Source organism: Octodon degus, unplaced genomic scaffold, assembly GCF_000260255.1.
Source record: "Octodon degus isolate 3935 unplaced genomic scaffold, OctDeg1.0 scaffold00074, whole genome shotgun sequence".
Classification (NCBI taxonomy): Eukaryota; Metazoa; Chordata; class Mammalia; order Rodentia; family Octodontidae; genus Octodon; species Octodon degus.
This window is the reverse complement of record NW_004524650.1, coordinates 8285622-8300707: the sequence shown is the minus strand read 5'-3', so window position 1 is coordinate 8300707 and position 15086 is coordinate 8285622. Positions and strand designations below refer to the sequence as shown.

Sequence of the window (15086 nt, the reverse complement as noted above, 5' to 3'; positions counted from 1 at the left end):
CAAATACTATTATGGGCTACTGGACTCTTTTAGAATATATTGCTGAGTTTACACACCTTTGATATTCAAATAATGGAACTTAACAAAAAAAGGGGATACAGATGGATGTCCATTTTGTATCTGTGTATTCAAAGTGGTTAGGATACATATATAGTTACATTCTCTTAATGAATAGAGGAATTTGTTCTAATGGTGTTTGTAAATAGGATATCATGTTGGCATCTTATACAGCAAATAACCAGTAGGAAGAATGTATGCAATGTGTTAATTACTGAAACTGTCCTGCAAATTTGGTTTGAAACTGTCTCATTGCTATTTGTTTCTCAATAAAATTATGGAAAAAAAAAAAGATATCTATACTAGGAGAAAACTTCTGTCTGTCTTAAGCCTAACCTACCTACCACAAAAAGATTTGAATACCTTTGATAGGTTTGGTAAATGAGTCAAAAAATAAATATTTTTAATGAGTATATACCTAAAAGTTTTCACTATAGTTGAGTTTGTATGATAATTATGAAAAGAAATGCCACATAGCTCACTCACCTGTTTTGTTCCTCCAGTTTAGCCAGGAGCTCTAAGTCGTCAGGACTTAGCTGTGGAGGGGAAGACGGTGAAAGGGCTGGTGTTGACAATGTGGTAGATGAGGATGTAGTGTGTAATGAAGCAGATGGACTTGCCACCTGACTGGCCATCTGACTGACTGTATGTGATACTGTGTTCTTCACCCATGAGAGAGTAGAACTCAGCTTTTCTGCAACCTTGTCTGTCGCCACCTGAGAATAAAAATAAATTTAGCATATATTTTAGTGTTACTGACTTTATTACCAACAAAGTCATAATCCTGTTACATTTTACTTATTACCATCAGAATGTTCTCCTTGTGGGGGCCAGGGAGATAGTTCAGTAGAATAAGCGCTTGCCTGGCAAGCACAAGGGCTTAAGTTCAATACCTGGTTCCGCCAATTAAAAAAAAAAAAGAATGTTCTCCTTGAGAAGATAATGTAGAACCTGTTTAGCAACCATAACCCTAACATCCAAGTTATTGGAAACTGGTCATTGCAAACTATGTTTCCAGCCTAAGCAAACCAGAATAGGGTTTCCCGATCTCAAACTACATGCTGAAACCCAGCAGGTAATACCACTTTATCAGAAAATACCAAAATTAAGAATAAGTACTTGGGGCCACAGAAATGGCTCAGTGGAATAAGCATTTCCCTGGCAAGCACAAGGGCCTGATTTCAATCTCCGGTTCTGAAAAAAAAAAGAAAAAAGTACTCATAAAATTTTTGTTTTAATTACATATATACTAAAAACATAGACTACAAGGTCAGGTATAGTGGCACATGCCTGTAATCCCAGCACTTAGGAGGCTGAGGCAGAAGGATCTCCCAAGTTCAAGGACAACCTGGCCTACACAGTGAACCCAGCAGGTAATACCACTTTATCAGAAAATACCAAAATTAAGAATAAGTACTTGGGACCAGAGAAATGGCTCAGTGGAATAAGTGTTTCCCTGGCAAGCCCAAGGGCCTGAGTTCAATCTCTGGTTTTGCAAAAAAAAAAAAAAAAAAGAATAAGTACTCATAAAATTTTTGTTTTAATTACATATATACTAAAAACACAGACTACAAGGCCAGGCATAGTGGCACGTGTTTATAATCCCAGCACTTAGGAGGCTGAGGCAGAAGGATCTCCCAAGTTCAAAGACAACCTGGCCTACATAGTGAGACCCTGTCTCTAAAAAATATCAACATACATGTATGTATATGTACACACACACACATACATCTATATACCTATTAAGTCAGGGTTAAAAAATAGTCCTTATATTAGTTTTAGACAAAGTCATCTGAAAGCCAAGGAATTAAAACTGTTTATTTGATAATCAGAATAGGGAAATCCCATGAGATGACTAACCACAGAAACAGGGCATTCAGCATAAACAAAAGGTAATGAGACCTCTCATTATATGTCCTCAAACCACTAAAGAGTATTTTCACAGAAGTGGGACCAACTCTACCAGAACAAATGCATAATAAGTGATAAAGTTAATAGAGTGAGAGAAGTTCAAGGCAGAATTTTCAAATAGAGCTATTATTCAGAAATCAAATGAGATGCCCAGAAGAAACAGCATAATCCCTGCTGTAACAGAAATTAGTGAAATAAGAATTAGGATTCTATTACATCCCTAAATAGAATCAAAAAGCCCAACACAGAGTCTGCTGAGTCACAACCCTCCAGGTATCTTAAAAAACATCTGCCCTTACAAAACATCTGTCCTTCCGCTGTCTAGTACCTCCCAAGAGCATGATCAAGCAGGATACTGGCTCAAGAGCACATGAGCCTTACACAGACACTGCATGAACACTAGATTGATTAAATCCTAAAAAATATGTAGTCTCCTAACAAGTAGAGATTACACTGCTTACAGAACAGCCCAACTTCCCTTCTAAATCTCTTAAAAGCCCCTAGACAAAAAAGCCCTCATGTGTACCTACTCAGAACACCCTCCCAGCTATCAGGAGCATTACTTCCTTGTTTTTATATCTTTTACTTTTTTGCCTTTATATCTTTTAAATAAATTTGCTTGTATCCTACTTCCATCCCCAGTTTCATTCTTCATCATATGGGATATGACCCTAGTGTTTTGATAAAACTAACAATAACTGCTATAAAGCAGCAATTACTATGTGAAAGCTAAACATAAAGAGTTGGTTAAGGATAAATTTCTTCTGTTTTAGGTGAGCAACCAGGACAACACTGTAAAATTCTTAAGAGTCAATGAATTATACCTATGTCCTCATAGTTGTTATAAACTATGCCAATGTTCTAATCATATATGTATATATAAGTCACTAATAAAAGTACATAAGCAGTAGTTGAAAAGTCATTATTACTCTCTGATTTGAGCAGCTATGCAATACTAAACATTCTCAATGATGAATGTTTACCTTATAAAAGTCAAGGTAAAACACATTTTTTACGAAGCTGGGCATGGTGGCATATGCCTGTCATTGCAGCACTTTGGAGGCTGAGACAGGAGGACTGCCACATGTTTGAGGCTATCCTAAACTACACAGTGAGTTCAAGGCCAGCCTACACTACAAACTGAGACCATGTCTGAAGAAAACAAACCAACCCAAAAAAGCTTTTGTGGAACTGTACTTTTTAAAATTAACATTAAAGGGGCCGGGGAGATGGCTCAGTAGAATAAGCGCTTCCCTGGCAAGCGCAAGGGTCTGGGTTCAATCCCCGGTTCTGCAAAAAAATAAATAAATAAATAAAAATAAAACAAACAAACAAACAAAAAAAACCACTGTTAAAATTATCATTAAAAAGCTTCTTTAGGGGGCCTGGCCCTAGCTCAGGCCTTTAAGTGGCTGCTTCCACAAAAAGCTTCTTTAGCTAGGAACACACCTGTAACCCCAGCTACTTGGTAGGCTCAGGAAGATCACAAGTTTAATAACCCCAGGTGAGGCAATTTAGCAAGACTCTGCCTCAAAATAAAGAACAAAAAGGGCAAAGGGTGAGCTCAGCAGTAGAGTGGGTCCTAAATTCAATCCAAAGTACTAAACAAAACAAAACACACATACGCAGACAAATCCCACCCAGACTTCTAGCAATAAATACTACTTTCCTCAGGGGTTGTCCAAAGCTTTCTTTTTTAACCTAATCATATATATGGCTGTCTAGCTCCATTTCCTCCAAAACAGATGTAATTACAAGTGCTGGACAGGTGCAAGAATTTTATTAACCTGGGACTATCACTCCTTTTCTTTGCATTTTTCCCTTTTTAGAATTCACTAGCCAGGTTGATGGTGCATGTCTATAATCCCAGCATTTGGAAGGCTGAGGCAGGAAGATTGCCATGAGTTCCAGGTCAGCCTTGGCTATGTAAAGAGTTCAAGGCCAGCCTGAACTACACAGCAAAAACCCTGCACATACCCACAAAAAGAACTTATTTCCCTTGGGAATGACTTTAAAGAAGAAATCTAAGGCTGGGTATGGTGGGACACATGCCTGTAATCCCAGCACTCAGGTGGCCAAGGCAGGAGGATCATTGCAAGTTCCAGACTAACCTGGGCTACAAAGTGAATTCAATGTCAGCCTTAACTGCACAGTAAGACCTTGTCTCAAAAAGGCAAAAAGGGTGGGGGGGCAGGGAGATAACCCAGTGGAGTAAGTGCTTGCCTTGCAAGCTCAAGGTCCTGAGTTCGATCCCTAATACTGAAAAAAAAAGGGGGGGGCGGCCAGATAGCTCAGCGGACTAAAGCACCTGCTTAGGCAGAAGCAGGGACTGGGGTTTTGTGCCAACCCCACCTCCAGGGTGCACTGAGACAGTGATTGAGACTGAGCACGGTGGCATGTGCCTGTAATCCCAGCTTTTAGGAGGCTGAAAACAGGAGAATCACTATGAGTCCGATCTATGTAGTGATACCCTAAAGACCCTGTACTAATTACATCAAAAAAAAAAAAAAAAAAAGAATCTGGTGACTGGTTATTGAGGGAAAAACCCCAACAAAGACAAGCAGGATAAAGTATGGGACCAAAAGGAAAGAAACAGAAGGCAGATTCCTGCTTCCAGGAAACTGGCATAGGCCAAGATCCACACAGTTTATCAGAGTAAAATGGTTGTCTCAGTTACTTTGCTCTCATTGCTGTAACAAAATACCAGACACCCAAAATTAAGAAAGGAAAGGTTTATTTAGCTCACAGTTTGAGGAGGTTTCAGTCCATAATCATTGGGCTCCAAAGCATACTGGTACATGGCAGTGGGCAGCAGTTCATGGTGATATAAAAACGGCAAAACAGTAAGAGCAAAAAGGTAAGAGTAGAAGCAGCAGCAGCAGAGGTAAATCTCTCTATCTTCCTTATATTGCGTTCAGGCTATCCACCCTAGGCTAGGTGTAGCACTCACACCCATAATCCCAGCACTGGATCATGAATTAATCGCAAACTCTAGAAGCCACCCCATGACTGCATGAGACTTTAGGGGAACTACTAGACACAAACCATAACAATGGTCAAATAGAAATCCAAGATTAAGCTGAAACTTTCTTTGTGCCTGAAAATGAAATGAAGCTAAGGCAAACAAGAGAATGTAAGGCCAGGGATATAGCACAGGAGCACAAGCACCTGCCTGGCAAGTGCAAGGTCATAAATTCGATTCCTGGTACCAAAAAAAAAAAAAAAGCATAATTTGTCAGCCTACTGAATTTCTCTACAGAAACATTACGAATTCAATCATGAAAATGGCATATTTCAGGGCTGGGGAGATGGCTCAGTAGAATAAGCACTTCTCTGGCAAGCACATGGGCCTGAGTTCAATCCCCAGTTCTGCCAAAAAAAAAAAAAGAAAGGAAAGAAAATGGCACATTTGACTATATTGACCATCAATTTCAAATATGCTTATTTCCACGTTTAGTAACACTTGCCATAATAAAAGAGCCCCAACTTGTTGTAGTCAGGGTTTGCAAGGGAAGAAAACAATAAGAACATATAATGGTCACCCAGAGTCAAGTTCAAAAGAGTACAGGAAATCTGTCCACACTCTAAAGAACCAACGAATCTAGCTGAAGGCCTGGATCCCAGGCTAATGTCCTGCATGAGTCCAGCTGAAGACCTAGAGCTTAGAACACTGCCCCCCACGAGTCTAACCAGAGGTCTAGAGTCTACCACAATGCCGCATGCAAGTCTGTTTCACAGATGTGCTCTGGGAAAGCCCAAAGATGAAAGCCTGCAAGCCTGCACCAGCAGGACAAAAGATCTATGCCAGTGGGCTGAGGAATCTGCAATGGAGCCAGGAAAGACACTGAAGCATGAGAACCATACCTCCCCAAAAAAGTACCACAAGGGCCAGCCAAATAGCTCAGTAGATTAAAGTGCCTGCAAGCAGGCGCAGGAGCCTGCCATGCCGGACCCGCCCCCAGGGCATACTGAGATTGGGTGTGGTGGTAGTGCATGCCTATAATCCCAGCTCTTGGGAGGCTGTAAACAGGCAGATCACTGTGAGTCCCATCTACCAGTGAGACCCTGAAGACCCTTCCCTAAAATTTTTTTTTTAAAAAAGTACCACAGCCATCCTCAGCAACAAAGTCCCAAATTCCTTCAACAATGAGAACAACCAAGTTCATATCAGGAAAGCTAGCACAACCAACAAGCTTTTTTTAGGACACTGAAGAGTGCACCATCTTCACCTCCTGAAACAGAAAGCAATGTTCAATATAAGGACCACAGCTGTCAAAGTGATGTGGTTTTGCCTTTGTAGAACTGTACTCATTCTCAGCAACAACAGGTTCCTAAACTCCTTTGACAATGAGACACTGAGTTCCCATCAGGAAAGCCAGCATGACAAGCTCCTCTAGGAGGAACAACAGCCCCACTTCTTCCTCTCCACCTTTTTTTTTTTTTTTTCATGTATTTACGATAGGGTCCACAGGGTCTCCAGGGTCTCACTACATAGATCAGATTCTTAGTGATTCTGTTTTCAGACTCCCACATGCTGGGATTACAGGTGCACATCACCACAACCAGTCTTAATCGCTGTCTCAGCATTCCCTGGGGGGAAGGAGCTGGCACAGCACACCAGGGATCAAACCCTGGCTGCTGCACTCTGCCTAAGCAGGTGCTTTAATCCACTGAGCTATCTGGCTGACCTCCACATCTACTTTTTATGTTGTTGGTAACAATCCTTAAATTGGCTTCCCATAACCAGCACAACCCTGATTCAGGTCAACTGGGTGCTACAAGCTGACTACTAGTTGTCAATCCACCACACTACTAAAATCACTTGCTGCAAAGGCAAAACCACCTATTATTTGCTTTTATTAAAACAAATTATATTTATCATACATCCCCTCTTTTTCCTGTACCAACAGGCTTAGTTAGAATTTGGAATAACCAAGAGCACAATTCTGACATACTTTCTATCTTCGTGAAATAGGGTTCTTTTTTTTGTGTGTGTGCAGGGTCTCACTACGCAGCTCAGACTCCTCAGATTTGTAATAATCCTCCCATTTTCAGCCTTCCTAGTGCTGGGATTACAGGAGTGTGCCACCATGCCAGGACTCGTGAAATGGGATTCTGGCTAAATAGTGAAATCTCCATAACTCATCCTCAAATTTTCAATTCATAAATATAGTTAAAATATTTAATTATAGTTGCAATTCAATAAAATTTAATATTTATGGTTCTAAAAGAAATCCTACCAAGACCGAATTATTTTTCACATCCTGTTTTGTTTCATTTTTTCTTAAAAATAAGTAATTTTAAGGAAGGTATTTCAAAGGAAAATTACTGATCCTTAAAATCTAGCTATTTATGATGTATTTCTAAGTACTCTTCCTAAATTGTGATGCAATAGATTGCCTTCTATATATTGTCACACATCTTTTTCTCATGGTGATTTTAGAGAGATTATACTCAAGCCAATACAAACATTTCATAAATATCTGTTCACATCTTTAAGAAAGAGGGCCATGGATGTAGCTCAGTGGCATAGCACCTGCCTGGCAAGTGCAGGGCCCTGAGTTCAATTCCCAGTAGAGGGGAGTAGCTTACACCTTTCAGGAAAAAAAAAAAAAAAAAATGCTTCAGAGTAAAGACTGACACAATTAACTGGGTACAAAATGAGAATCTGCTCTAAGTATTTATTTTTCTGGGGCAAAGGCACATCATTCCTATTCAGCTTCTTTTGTTTGGCTTTGGATTTGGGAAGTTTTGGGGGTTTGTTTGGGGCAAGGTCTCACTATGTAGTACAAACTGGCCTCAAATTCTTGGCAATCCTCCTGCCCCACCCTCCAGAGTACTGGGATTAAAGGCATGTGCCACCATACCTGGCTTTCCTACTCAATTAAGAAAACCATCCAAAAAAAAAAAAAAGAAAACCATCCTTACAATTCAAAGGACCTTTTTCACTTAAGTAGTACTGAGTATTAAACTCAGGGCCTACAACACTTTAGCTGCTAAATTAGGTACTGAGTAGCAGAGCTACATCCTCAGCTTACGCAATGAATTCCTAGGGAATAGGTTTCAGCAGCTCACACTCCTTACCCCTTGTTCTCACAAATTGTGCTTCACTGAGCAAGGCAGGCTGGCACTTCGGTTTAACCCAGATACTTTGATTTTGCTTCCTTCTTTTTTGATCATTTTCCTTCATGCTGTTCAAGATGCTATCTCTTTGTGGAGGGACAGAGAAGAAGCTATCCTGACTGGGTGTGGTGGCTCACACCTGTAATCCCAGTGCTTGGGAGGCTGTGGTAAGGAAAACAGCCATGAGTTTGAGACCAGCCTGCACTGCATTAGTGAGTTTGAGGCCAACCTGAGTTACACGGCAGGAACTATCTCAAAACACCAAAAAACAAAAAATAAATAAAAACTTAAAAAGAAGCTACCTGGGCTTTTTTTTTTTTTTTTTTTTTTTTTTTGCGGTACCAGGTATTGAACTCAGGACCCCGCGCTTATTCTGCTGAGCTATCTCCCCAGCAAATATGCTTAATACACACATTAATTCTCTTAGCAAGAATTTTCTCCTTACCTTGGTCATTTACAACACCAACAGCATGCTGTGTACAACTCTAGGCTCCTCCACTTTTGCCATGGCAACATTTGCATGGCTTCCCAATGGTATCCACTGCCCTGATGTCTACAATAGATAGTTTTGTGGTTTTTTTTTTTTTTGGTGGACCAGGCATTGAACTCAGGCCCTTATGCTTGCCAGGGAAGCGCTTATTCCACTGAGCCATCTCTCCGGCCCCAACAGATAGATTTATATAGATTCAAATATGTGACCAAACTCAGTGTTTTCTAAAGGACCCAGAAAACATAGTTTTGATTCCTCTCATTTTCCCCTTTATGTCAGTCATTTCAACAAAGTATTAGAAGATGGAAGGAAGGAAGCTCATCATGTCCTGTTTTTCCTTTAACTCTACTTTTCAAACTTCACCCTTCTGCCTATGAACCTCTTTCCTTATCTATGAGTAAATCAATGTCATGGAAGCCTAACAAATGTACAGTGCAACTATGTCACAAAATTCCTGTTTACCTCATAGAGGTGTTAAAACATTGATTTTTTTAAACTAAATGTACAGTACTTTGAAATGCTAAACCAATCATTAAAAAGAACTTAGTAATAACACATAAAGGTCCAGATATTATATTATTCCATTCTTATGTCCTATTCTGGTCCAGAATAGGAAACTGTACAAATAGATTAGTAATTTCCATGGGACAAGGAGGAGCATAGAGAATGGTTTCTAATGGACAATAGGTTCTTTTGGAAGTGATGAAAATGTTCTAGGAGAGGTTATAGCGATGGCTTCAAAACCTTGTGAATATGGTAAATGCCACTGAATTATATACTTCTAAGGGGTAAATTTTGTACTATGGTAGTATCACAGCAAACTGTGTCACTGATAGCTCTAAAACATTTGCCATCATTGCTACAAGAATTATATGTCTCATTTTTCTAAAAGTCTTAGCTAGTACTATAATATTTTAAATAAAATGTTCCATAATAAACAGCTTAGTTATATCACTGTATGAATTATTAGAATTAAGGATACTCGTAACTCACCCCAAAACAGTAACTATTTTTAAAGATTCCTATTGTAAATCCAAAATTATGGATGACAAAAGGTCTCAGCTGTGGTTAATTACTTCCAGAATCATACTGTGAATCTCAATCCTAAGGCACAATATTACTTCTGGGGTTAAGGTATTTTACTGATCACAAATCAAAAATCTAATAGATCTCTAAATATCAAATGTCAAATTCCTAAAATACAATGGGTGTGTAGTGTGGCACTAAACATTTCATAATGTTAGGGCTGGGGACATGGCTCAGCAGAATAAGCGCTTCCTTGGCAAGTGCAAGGGCCTGAGTTTGATCCCCAGCTTCACCAAAAAAAAAAAAAAAAGGAAAACGTTTCATAATGTCTACATTTCCACCATAAACAAATAACAATTTTCTTTTAAGATTCACCAACCGGGGCTGGAGAGATGGCTCAGTGGTCTAAAGCACCTACTTAGAACAAGCTTGGCAAGGCATCAGGGACCGCGGTTCAATCCCCCAGCACCACATGCCAGCCGGCCCCGCCCCCTGGTGGGCTGAGCTGGCCACACACACACCACACACTCTCTCTCTCTCTCTCTCTCTCTCTCTCTCAAATAATAAATAAAAAAAATAAAAAAAAATTTAAAAAAAAAGATTCACCAACCATTTTTGTAGCTCCACCTTTTTCCCTTCTTTAGAGGTACTACTATATTTTGTATTACTTCATATTATTTTTCCTGTTTATAAAAATAATACATAAGGTAACTTTATAATATAGTTAGCATTTGTTTACATATAGTTTCTTTATATAAAAAGCTTACAATCTATCACTTTATAATCTTTCTTCAAAAGTATAGAAACCAAAGGAATGGCTTTTAACACAAGTTCAAACATTTTCAAAGGCTAACAAGGACTGAAGAAACTTTTTTCCACCACAACAGAGATCTTCTGTCTCTTACTGGCTTCTCCAAAGTGCGTATGACTCACTCCCACTTCTCTAATCTGTGCTATGCTCACCCTACTCTGTTTTCTTCTGTTCTCTTATCTCATAACAGTTTTCTTACTCTTTTATTCCCACAAAACTGGCCTTTACTAGGCAATACTGACCAAACAGCTCATTTTCCTTCCTTGAGATAAGCAGACCAGAAACAGCACACAGGCCAGTATCTTGGTGTAATTTTCCTTTGGCCTCATTTCTACTAAGTGTCAGTTTATGAAACAAAATTGCAAACAGGTAGCCAGCTGGTGGCACATACCTATATTATCAGCATTTGGGAGGCTGAGGCAAGAGGATCACCATGAGTTCCTGGCCAGCCTGGGCTACATAAGCAAGTGCAAGGCCAGCCTGCACTACATAGTGAGGTCCTGCTTCAAAACAAAAACAAACAAAAAATCAAAGACGAGAGGGGAGAAAATAAATCAGCAAGTGTTCTTTAAGTATTAAAGGTAGGCCAAGCATTGTTCTAAACATTTTACGTATATTATTTCATTTACTCAACTCATATTCACTGAATTCTTACTATATAAGCCTCTCTGCAAAGAATGGAGGAAGCTACAACTAAAGCCAATCCTTACCGTTAAACTTTCCTATGTTTTATACAATCCCATGGAAAAGTGTCTAAAATAGCATCACAATCACTCCTTTAATATATTTGTATGGTAGCTGTAAACTTAGTAGTAAGAACAGGTAATGGTTTCCACATAATATGGTTTTCAAGAACTCTGCAGTATAGTTGTGAGCAGCCTTCTGCGCTACATAATCTCTACACTCCATGCAACTCCCATTGTACTGTGTTACACAGGTTTAGGAAACAAGTTTCAAGAAGAAAGAAAAAAATATCAGGAAACATTTTTTGAACATTTAAATTATGCCTGGCACTGTTCTAAGTATTCTTTATGTATTAAGTCATTTAATCATTGAAATGCTAAGTAGATGTTTTTCCCATTTCACAAGTAAGCAACAATGACACAAAGACATTACCAAATTTAAATAAGGCCATAACACTAATAAGATTCAAACACAACACAGACAGTTTAATTGGATTTATTTATACTTAACTACTAAGAATGAACAAAACCAGCCTGCCATGGCCCCACCCCAGGGCACGCTGAGATGGTAATTAAGACTGGGCGTGATGGTGCGCACCTGTAATCCTAGCTCTTGGGAGGCTATAAACAGGCAGATCACTAGAAGTCCAATCTAGTAGTGAGACCCTGAACACCCTGTAGACCCTTCCCTAAAATACAAATAAATAAATAAAATAAAATTCTTAAAAAAAAAAAAAAAAGATTGAGCAAAACCAAAAGTTGGCAAAAGATATGCTCATTAATGATTTCAGAAGTCCACTTCACAATGAGGAAGTAAAAACCAGATTACAGTAATCTGAAAACATCTATATCTAAAAAATTAAGAAATAGCACTTGCAAAATACCCTCATTCTGCCATAATGACCTACAAGGGAGGGAGGGCTGAGACAGGGTATCTTACAGTTACTTTTCTCATTGTTGAGACAAAATACTCAAAGTGTCAGCAGGAAAAGAGGAAAGGTTTATTTAGCTCCCAGTTTGTAGAGGTTTCAGTCCATAATTGGCTGGTGCCAAGGCAGGATGGCACGTAGCAGAAGGGCAATAGTTCATGGCAAGAAAAAATAGCTGTAATACCAGTGCTGAGGCTGGTGACATGCAAATTTGAACCTAGTCTGGATAATTTAGTGACTTAGTAAGACCCTGTCTCAAAAATAAAATGAAAAAAGGGGGTTGGGAACATAGCTCAGCTAGCACAAAGGTCCTCAGTTTAACTCCTACTAGGTAGACAGAGAGTGTAATCCCATATTTTGAGGCATTATTCATAAAAGTAGAAAGTAAAATAGTAATAACTAGAGGATAGGAAGGGGGAGAGATAAAGAAGAGAGTAAAGTAACAGGTATCAACGTGGTTGGATAGAAGGAGTAAAGTTGTAGTGTTATACACAGCACAATAGAGTGACAACAATTTACAATACCTATTGTATACTTCATGAAGAACTGGAAAAGAACTAGAAAGTTCAAAATACAAAAAAATGGTAAGGATATCCAAATAACAATTGCCCTGTTTTTATCAGTACACACTGTACTGAAAATATCATATTATAACATGTAATAATTTATGATTTGTTAACTAAAAAGAATAAAATTTAAAATACAATGAACATCTCCCCAAAGGAGAAACACAAATAGCCAATAACATATGAAAAGATGTTCAATATTACTAGTCATTAATAAAATTTAGATCAAAACCACTATGAGATATCACTTCACATGAAGATATCTACAGAATACAAAGTACCAAATGTTGGCATTGTCAATGGGAAAATAAATGTTATAGCTACTATGGAAAACAGTACATGGTAGGTCCTCAAAAATTAAATACATATAGAATTATAAATTCAACTCCACTTCTGAATGTATATCCAAAAAATTCAGAACAAGCATTGTAACAGGTACCTATACACCTGTGTACACAGTTGTTAGGGAAAGGGTTAAAATTGAATCCACAAAGTACAGATGTTCACTGAAATGAACTTGACTGCAGCCTTTCTGCAGAAAGGCTGACTACCTCCTGGGAAAGGAATGAATGCATAGAGATAACTGTTAGTACTACAAAGAACTGACCACTCCCAGGCTCTACCCAAGACTGAAAATGATCCTTTCAGCCACGCAGGCCTACTGACATCAAAGTTACTTTTGTTTGAACACAGCACTTATGAACCTAACAAATTGAGTACAAAGCAGTGTTTTATTTCTCACCTGCCAAAGGTGAAGATCCTTCCCCTGAGGATTATCCATATTTGGTACTGTCTCCTGCCTCATTGTGTAGTCATATATTATTTGACTATTTTCATATCTGCTGTACTTTTATAATAAACTTTTATTTATATAAAATCATGATATGGGGCCGGGGAAACGGCTCAGTGGAATAAGTGCTTCCCTGGCAAGTGCAAGGACCTGAGTTCAATCCCCAATTCTGGGAAAAAATAAAATAAAATAAAATCATGATATGGCTCTTCTCTGTTGGTATGGATATGAAACTCAAAATTCTGTGGCCACATAAGTGGCGCCTTGCTGTTACAAGAGCATTACTTTTAGCAGTCAAAAAGGGAAAATAACCCAAGTATTCACTGATGGATAAATGGATAAACAAAATGTAATAGGGGATATCATTTAGCCTTTTAAAAGGGAACACAGAATTGGGCGTGGTGGCACATGCCTGTAATCTCAGCACTCAGGAGGTTGGGGGAGGATGAGACAGGAAGATTGATCAGTCCCGGGGGCTACAACAAGTGAGCACAAGACACACCAGAACTACATAGCAAGACCCTGTCTCTAAATAAATAAATTGTTAAAAGGGAACAAAATTCTGATCATATGCTACAACAAAGACATTGAAAACATTACTTAAAAAGCCAGCTATAGAAACGACACATTTTGCATGGTTCCACTTATACAAGAACCTAGAGTAGTCAAATTCATAGAGATATAATGTAAAATGGTGATTGCCAGAGGAGGAGGTAATGAATTCTTGTTCAATGGGTACAGAGTTTCAATTTAAGCAGCTAAAAGAGCTTGGGAGATAGCTCAGTAGAATAAGCACTTGCCTGGCAAGTGCAAGGGCCTGAGTTCAATCCCTGGTTCTGCAATTTGTCTTTCTGTTTTTAATTCCACTAGTTACTACTCCAATTTGTATTTATTTTCTTCTGCTTTCTTTAGCTCTTTACTGTGCTTCTTTTTCTAATTCCTTAAAGTGAGGCTTAGATCACTGATTCTATACCTTTCTTCTTTACTAACAAGCATTCAATTCTCTAAATTAACTTGTCAGCACTGCTTTGTCTGATTATCATTTTTCTTCAGTTCAGAGTATTTTTATTTTCCACTGAAATTTCTTTTTGTAAGTGTGTGTTTTAGTGTGGTATGGTTTGGTTTCTTTTGGGATGGGTTTTAAAACATGGACTCATTAAATAGTCCAGGCTAGCCTTGAACTCACCACATAACCCAGGCAGGCATAAAAACATGCCACACTCCTCCTGCCTTGGTCTTCTGAGTTTTGGGATTACAGGCATGTTATACCAAGCTTGACTACAACACAATTTGTATAAAACATTAAGTTACTTTGGGGCCAAAGAGATAGCTTAGCAGCATAAGTAAGCACAAAGTCCTGAATTTGATCACCAGTACCCAAAAAATAATTAAGTTACTGATTTTTTACTTAATTCCACTATTGTCTGTGAACATAAAATATGTTGTATTTCCTAGAATGTGGTCTCGCTAGGTGACTGTTTATATGAACTTGAGAAGAATGTGTTTCCTGATGCTGGATGAAGTACTCTTTAAACAACAATTAAATCCGGCTGATACTACTATTAAGCTACAGAGTTACTGATTTTGTTTGCTACACCTATGAATTACAGAAGTGCTAAAGTCTCTGGCTATAATAGTGAATTTGATTATTTTCCCTTGTAGTTTCTCAGTTTTTGCCTGAAACTATAATGTCAAGTCAT

The 15086-nt window shown here is 38.5% G+C and overlaps 1 protein-coding gene across 6 annotated transcripts in view; it reads right to left on the bottom strand.

Moving 5' to 3' along the window:
- Evi5 (ecotropic viral integration site 5) overlaps positions 1–15086 on the bottom strand; it is a 253121-nt gene that overhangs the window by 199615 nt on the left and 38420 nt on the right. For all 6 annotated transcript variants that reach the window (XM_004635730.2, XM_023720276.1, XM_023720277.1 and 3 more), the window contains exon 2: positions 544–773. In XM_004635730.2, coding sequence (XP_004635787.1) covers positions 544–773 — 230 coding nt within the window. The remainder of the gene's footprint in view (positions 1–543; positions 774–15086) is intronic.